The sequence below is a fragment of the Bombus affinis genome, chromosome 1 (genome assembly GCF_024516045.1).
Source record: "Bombus affinis isolate iyBomAffi1 chromosome 1, iyBomAffi1.2, whole genome shotgun sequence".
NCBI lineage: Eukaryota > Metazoa > Arthropoda > Insecta > Hymenoptera > Apidae > Bombus > Bombus affinis.
The window spans coordinates 7243221-7251049 of NC_066344.1; the positions used below are offsets into that span (position 1 = coordinate 7243221).

General features: G+C 34.2%; 1 protein-coding gene across 6 annotated transcripts; it reads left to right on the top strand.

Moving 5' to 3' along the window:
* The first annotated feature begins 254 nt into the window (after positions 1–254).
* On the top strand, positions 255–6022 carry LOC126918974 (transcriptional repressor CTCFL-like). Of its 6 annotated transcripts, none has more exons than XM_050727616.1 (12): positions 255–1133; positions 1569–1741; positions 1813–2036; positions 2110–2474; positions 2559–2728; positions 2852–2988; positions 3054–3204; positions 3289–3430; positions 3499–3771; positions 3853–4120; positions 4213–4443; positions 4532–6022. In XM_050727616.1, the coding sequence occupies exons 2-12, from the start codon at positions 1612–1614 to the stop codon at positions 4592–4594; spliced, it is 2154 nt and encodes a 717-aa protein (XP_050583573.1). In that variant the 5' UTR covers positions 255–1133; positions 1569–1611; the 3' UTR covers positions 4595–6022. The 6 variants fall into 6 exon arrangements, with proteins under 6 accessions (XP_050583573.1, XP_050583593.1, XP_050583601.1 ...); XM_050727636.1 differs by having other exon boundaries at positions 255–659; XM_050727644.1 differs by having other exon boundaries at positions 255–641.
* The last annotated feature ends 1807 nt before the right edge of the window (positions 6023–7829 follow it).

Below are 7829 nucleotides of genomic sequence, written 5' to 3' on the forward strand. Positions count from 1 at the left end.
TTCGCAAGTATGAGATAGTTAAAATCTTGGCTTTATCAAGCTGCGTTTACCAATAGCATCGTATTACTAAATAAACCGTGGTATGCTCAAACATGAAAACCGGATGCATCGAAAAATGAAAACATTACTTGGTAAGATCGGGTAAGATCGGGTAAGATCTAGATAAGTTTAATGTCCGGAAGTACCCAAAACGTCCGGCGCCTCGGTGCGCAGTTACCAACGCGCAGTATTTGAACATTCGTAGTTCGATCGGCCATATTGTCCTTCGGATCATATACAACGCCCTCACACGAACGTTTTCGACTTTACGAGGTTAACGAATATTTGGAGATTTTGTGTTTTAAGTGAACTTAGCACAACGTGAAAACACGATTCTGTGTGAAGAAAGACGGTTTTTAGTGACATTTGAAGAGACCTGTGCCAGCCAGTTGCGAGCTAAACGCAAAAGATTGGTAAGTTATATCCAGCACGCAGCAGAACGGATAGTACAACCTTCCGTTGCGTCCTCTACATTGATGACAGCGCCGACGGTGATAATTTTCTGAAATTTTTGTTGTTAATGCCCCCTGTGTCCTGTGATCGAAAGCATCCGCGTTGTCTTAAAGCTTTCCGACAGAATGCGCAACTTCGGAACTTCCGATGTCTGACGAAAGTCTACGGTTTGAAAACCGTGGAGGCCTGCTACGAATTTCCACATGCTCCTTAAGCGCGCAATCACATTTTGCCCATGTCATCATCCTCGTTCGCATTACCCGCTTCGCGAGTTACATGGCATTTCGCGGCAGCGTGTGTCGCACCTATCTTTCAATCTTGTTTGACTTTCCAATGATATAACACTGATCCTCGATTACGAGGATTCCAACGCATGATGAATTGAATCACTTTCGATCCCTGTCATTCATTCGCTCTTTCGTATCTTCAATTTCTTTACCTCAATGTATTGATTTTCCTTTAATTTTGCACGATTCATGATTCATGATGTCTTGTGCTTTCCCACCGATAGACTAGTGTTGATCCCTTATTTCAGCTATTTCCGAATATTCTTATGTATTCACGTGTTTTCGGATGTACTCGAATGCAAAACCACTTACACTTATGGATTCTTGCCACACGAATATTGTCATATTTCATTTGTATGATGTTTGGACTTTGTAGCGTTTCAATAATAATTCGATAACTATTTAAATAATCTCATATCCTTAATGATATTTATTTGTATAGATATTTGAAGTTTTTTATTTTGAAAACTATATGTTGCACGATGTATTTTTTAATTTTCAAGTCATAAGTGATTGAATATATACATAAATACTCTCTTATCAATTAGATGTAGTATGTATGTGTATACATATAGTATTATGTTTTTTAGAATGATTGTGTAATTAGCTTAAATTACAATTTTTTTTTAACATAGAGATGTATTGAAAATTTGTAAGAAAATATGCAAATACATATTTAATTTTAAGTTTTGTTGCTAAAATAAATAATAATATGAGGTAAACTGTATAAAAGTAATAGCTTTATTTATTTAAACCATTGAATAAAAAATACATTTATTGTTGTTTTAGACTAATGAGAGAAAGTATACTTTTATGAGTTAATGATTTGACCATGACAAGTAATGTAACAACGATTAAGTTAGAAGAGGAGCAAGAATCTGTAACGGAAATACAGACTTACTTAGAAACATTCAATAAAGAAATAGAAGGAGGTCAAGGAGAGCAATTGCAGCATGTACAGCGTTAGTATTTACAAATAAATTTTCTACATCTTTTACAAAAGGCATACCTTTATTAAAACTTTTTATTATAGTGCAACAGGTGGAAGGATTGTCAGGTGGTGAAGAGGGTGGAACTTACTTTGTTGATCAATCTGGTCAATATTACTACCAAGCAAACAATGATGAAACACCTGTGATGACACAGGTACAAATCCAAGAAGTAGAAGAAGCAGATGTGCAAAATGAAGTAGAAACACTTGAAGAAGAAGAATTCCATGAAATTGGAGAATTAGAAAATGTTGATGGTGATGAAGCTGTAAGCAAAATTATCTTTGTTCATGGCGTGCCATGGTAATATCATTATTATGAAAATATATTGTGTTTTATAGGGGCAGGTAGTTAGTAATGGAAATAATGAGGTTGTAATCAATTCTGGGGATCCGTATCAAACAGTTACTATTGTACCATCTGATACTAATCCTTCTGAAGTCAGTTATGTACTAATAGTTCAGCAACCTGATGCTGAGGATAAGGGAAGCAGACTGGTAGAGCAAGAGGGAACTGAAGGTGAAGAAGGAAGAGGAGAACAGGATCTTACAGTTTATGACTTTGAAGATAATGAAGATAATGAAGTACCTGTAGAATCAGAAGCAGAAGATGACAAAACTAAGATTGTAAAAATCTTACCTAAAAAGTCCCAAACTGTTACTCAAGCTCATATGTGTAATTACTGTAACTACACAAGTCCAAAACGGTAATTTTTTAATTTGTTCTAAATTATACCATAATTAAAATTTGACTAACTTGTAAACAATTTCTTAATTTGCATATGATATAGATATCTGCTATCACGACATATGAAATCACATTCTGAGGAAAGGCCACATAAATGTAGCGTTTGTGAAAGAGGATTTAAAACACTAGCTTCTCTTCAGAATCATGTTAATACACATACTGGGACCAAGCCACATCGTTGTAAATTTTGTGAAAGTGCATTCACAACTTCTGGTACGAAATATTTATAGACATTTTCTTCCTTGCTTTTCCGATAATAATTTGTCCTCCTTATTAAACAAATAAAAAATATTGGAATGCAGAGGAACAATAATCATTACAGTATTAAATTTATAGGTGAACTTGTTAGACATGTTCGATATAGACACACCCATGAAAAGCCACATAAATGTCCTGAATGTGACTATGCATCTGTTGAGTTATCTAAACTCCATCGTCATATTCGGTGTCATACAGGCGAACGTCCATATCAGGTATATTGTATACTTATACCTTAAAAAGTGTTGATTACGACCATAAAATTATTATTACATTACAGTGTCCGCATTGTACATATGCAAGTCCTGATACTTTCAAGCTAAAACGCCATTTGCGCATACATACGGGAGAAAAACCATACGAGTGTGATTTTTGTCAAGCAAGATTTACCCAGTCTAACAGCTTAAAAGCTCACAAATTGATACATAATGGTACGTTGATACTTTACATGTCAAAAGTTGTAAATTTTGTTATGTAATTTTTTGCTATTCTGTTTATAATAATATATCTTATAGTTGGGAACAAGCCAGTCTTTCAATGTGAATTATGTCCAGTAACTTGTAGGAGAAAAACAGATCTCAGAATTCATGTACAAAAATTACACACCTCTGATAAACCTTTGAAATGTAAACGTTGTGGAAAATCATTCCCAGATAGGTATGTGGCAAAAACTGGGCTGTTATATATTCCAAACATAAAACATATAATGTATTTTACCATTATAGATATAGCTACAAACTGCATAGTAAAACTCACGAAGGGGAAAAGTGTTATAAATGTGATTTATGCCCATATGCTTCTATATCCGAGCGCCATCTCGAAAGCCACATGTTAATTCATACTGACCAAAAACCATATCAATGTGATCATTGCTTTCAATCATTCAGACAAAAACAACTTCTTAAACGACACTGTAACTTGTATCATAATCCTTCTTATGTTCCTCCTGCACCTCAAGAGAAGTCACATCAATGCCCTGAATGTGAACGATCGTTCAGGTACGTAATATTTGTTGTGCAAATATTACGTAAAAATACAAAGGAAAATACAGTTGTATGCATATAAGTTTTGCTATTTAGGCATAAAGGAAACCTAATTCGACATATGGCTGTGCATGATCCAGAGTCATCCATCCAAGAAAAGCAACATGCATTGAAGATGGGAAGACAGAAAAAGATTCAAATAATAGACGGGCAAAGAGTCGAGGTCATGACAGGTGATTTAGCTACTAAGCTTAAAGATTATGAAGAAGATGAAGATGATGTGATGGCAGTCGAGGGAAGTGATGGTCAGCAATATGTTGTATTGGAGGTTATACAGCTAGCTGACAATCAAGGAACTGATCAAGTATGTGTTATAAGCAATGTTAAAAGCATAGTAGTTCGTAATGTTTATGTACACATTTGTATATAAAATATAATTTTTTCATTCTTGTTTAGCAAATGGCTGTTGTAGCTAACGAAGATGGAGATTTATTGATGCAAGATCCTTTGAGTCAAGAAAGTGGGATTGTAACTAGTAAAATTGAGGAAGGAGATGAAGTAAAAGAAGATATGGAAACAGATGAGTTGAAAATGGAACCAGAAACGTGTACTAAATCTTTGTCGCGGAACATGCAAAGCGACCCAAAATTACAGAAAGAAATGGAAACATGTTTTGGTTTTGACGAGGTAAGTAAATTTTATTTTTTTATGGTCATTATGATTTGCTATTTAAAGGCATGACTAATTATGATGTGAACTTGTTATATTTATTCAGGAAGAGGAGGAAGAAGAAGAAGAAGCTAATGGTAATATAAATATATTGCAGACAATTTCTTAATAAGAAAAATGAATGTGAGGAAATCTATCTATGTAATAGTCAAATGTCTTATCTCTCTCGCAGTAACAGTGTATGTACTGTGAGTGCTGTTTAATATTATTTAAAGACTTTGTGTATAGCTCCAATGGAGCCAATTTTCGGATCCAGCGTGGTCTATACGAATAGTACAAGAATATTCTTTGCCATTAGTGTGTTAGACATACGTAATAGTTTATGAAGAAACAGTTTTGTGGTTTAGTAATATATAAAGTGAATGTACAATTATATTAGTTGTGCAAGAAAGTAATGGCAAATTTTTACTTGGTAATATACACGCGTTGGCAATTTAAGGTCATTACTTTCGTATACACCTAATTATAATTTTACTTCATTTTCAATAAAACTTGTGCTTTGAAAATTTTAAATCGGCGAAACCTTTGCAAATAAGATCGGATATATTATCAACATAGATTGATCTAATATTTTTAAATCAGCCATTTAATAAACGTTAACATAAAAACATAGAATGTAGCAAAGTGTTGACATTGGTTGATTCGTTCATTGTTGATATATGGTTAATGGAACTGGAATTGCAGAATCATGCGAGGCTCCAATGTATATACATACTTGCTATTATATTTCATTTTATAGATAAACATCGTATTCTATAAATAATTAGAGGGAATATAAGTGGTAAATTTAACGATCCATCGAGTTTTGTGTTATTTAATATGAATGATGTCTGCATATTTATAGGAATGTATATAAGTAATATATAATGCAACAAAAAAAATTAGAAATTTTTCATTGACTTGAAAGATGTTACATTTGTGATTGTATAGGAGTATTTTATAGTAATAATACACAGTCATTATGTGTATAAATAGAATAATTATTAATGATATACTGTTAACAATTATGATTATAAGATCAAGTGTTTTGCGGATATAAGATAAAGTATGAATGACATAAAGTAATTTGAAGTTAAGTGTAATCTTATAATTATTATAATTATAATAATTTTTTATTTCTCTTTTATTAATTACATGCTCTCCAAAACATAGAATTTTTAGAATGCACCTTTTTTTCACGTTGGTCGTAACCATTATAGCAAAACATGAATGTACTAATAAGAAAATAGCACGTATGTTTGTAAACAAGGACAAAACTTTTAACCAATTGAAACTTTTTGCGTTTTGTTGACAGATTAGATTATTGTGTACTTTTTGATCGTGTAGCATCCATAAAACGACAATTCTCTATCAATCCAATATCAAGAGAAATTGACATTGTAAAATCCTTGTAAACTTGTATATACAATAGTATATACAATTGTAAATTAGCAGTTGTTAATTTTGTGCTATTCGAATCGGAGCACTATTGTACAATATTCCAAAGAAAAAGTGGTGTAGCATGTTCTCTATAATAAACATTTTGTCTTCGACGATACTTGCGCACATTATTTCCGTCCATGAATTATCGTTTCGGTATTTGTTAGAAATTCAATTATTCATTATACACATCATACCTATTACTCCGAACAACGCGTATAGACGTTCTAACACAACCGTCTATTTGCTTTGTATCCTGTAAATAATCGGTGAAACGTTTGCTCCCACCTTTAACGATATTAGGAAAAGCCGCACCCAACTGCACCCCCTGCGGTCGTTAACCCTGTATATACATGCGTATTATATCGTCTCGTTTATCAGGGTACATTTATAGAACACGCGATAGTTTACGGTTCATAAGAAGTGAATTCTTTTGTATTTACAATTACTACATTAAAAGCGAGTGATAACAAGTGAGGAAAAATACAACTATATATTGTTAATTAATCTAGAGTTGTACTAATTTCTAAGATATATATATAAAATATAATATCTACTTCTGCGACCAATTTTTGACAATACACGTGTAATTTATGATTCGAGACATTATGCTAATTTCCCCTTTTTTACCCACTCGATAGTTCACGCCTTTCATTTGTATTCCTGATGCGTCCGTAGGACGTAATAATAATCTCTCTTTCAAAGGAATGTCGAATGAAAGCGGATGTAACAATACGTGTATATAATTTCGTGCGTGCAAACGATTCGCCTAACGTTGGCATATTTGCTGGTAGCGAGTGTTAACCCTGTTGTATACCCGTCTCAAACTGATAACAGTACCTTGAAAGAGAAAGAAACGAATATGTAAAGTAAGTGAAGTATCATTACTCTTTCTTACGTACATGAATTTTGATTCTTCTAATATCTACGTTGCATATTCCATACGCAATAATTAGGATAATGCAAAGTAAAATGTTAAACACGCGATGATACGTTTAATTAATCTTTACTCAGCAGGGGCGGTTTATCCTTCTGCTAGGCTTACTATAAAAGACGAAAGACCGTAACGCGTTATACGATTTACGGTGACTCGTTTTCCACCAAAAGATAATCTCGACAGCGCATACATACTACTGTCGACAAACGAAACGGACACGGGGACAAATGGACGTGGCACAGGATACAGGCCCACGCGAATGCACTCTCTTCGCCTCCCACGGTCCTTCTTTTACACGATGGTATATATCGGTGGTTTCTACGCAGAAGAGCTTACTAACCACCTGAAAATTCATATCGGTGCGAGAATACATTTTGGTCCAACGACATCGTGCGACCAGTCTAGATCAGATATCTCAATCTCATGAAATCGATTTCGATGCAAAGTCTCGAAGATTTGCATCGCGAAGCCATTGTTAAATATATGAAAATTATTATAATATCGAATATATACGATATAACATCAAGTTTACTGTTAATTCTATGCAGACGAATTTCTCTGTTTATCGTAAAATAGTTGTAAAAAAAAAAGAAGATGTCATTTAAAAGAATTGTTTAAACGAGAGGTTTAATTTTTGTAAAGTATTTCGAACGCAGAAGAGAAAAGAAAATAAACGAAAAATTGTCCTGGCACCACTTGCGTCATGTCTGATTCCATCACAGCGCATAAGATAAACCAGCGTGTCGGTGAACTCGTGTCGCGCATAATGCGGTTGCCTTTCCTTTATGCGTTTGCCCGCGTGCCGCAATAAAACGCGTGTGCATATATTATGCAGTTTCCTTTTCACGAGGACCACCTAGACGGCCCATGACCATGGACAATGATGACCTAACCGCGTTCTTCGCTGTGGGAATCCATGTGCTGCTCTCCGCCCGTATGCAACGTGAATCGAACGTTAGAATTCAATGAACAAACGAAACGTTCGAGA

Coding starts and splice junctions, on each gene's coding strand:
- LOC126918974 (XM_050727616.1), top strand. CDS start 1,612: ATGACAAGTAATGTAACAACGATTAAGTTAGAAGAGGAGCAAGAATCT. Junction 1,742..1,812: donor GCAATTGCAGCATGTACAGC/GTTAGTATTTAC, acceptor TTTTTATTATAG/TGCAACAGGTGGAAGGATTG. Junction 4,444..4,531: donor CATGTTTTGGTTTTGACGAG/GTAAGTAAATTT, acceptor ATATTTATTCAG/GAAGAGGAGGAAGAAGAAGA.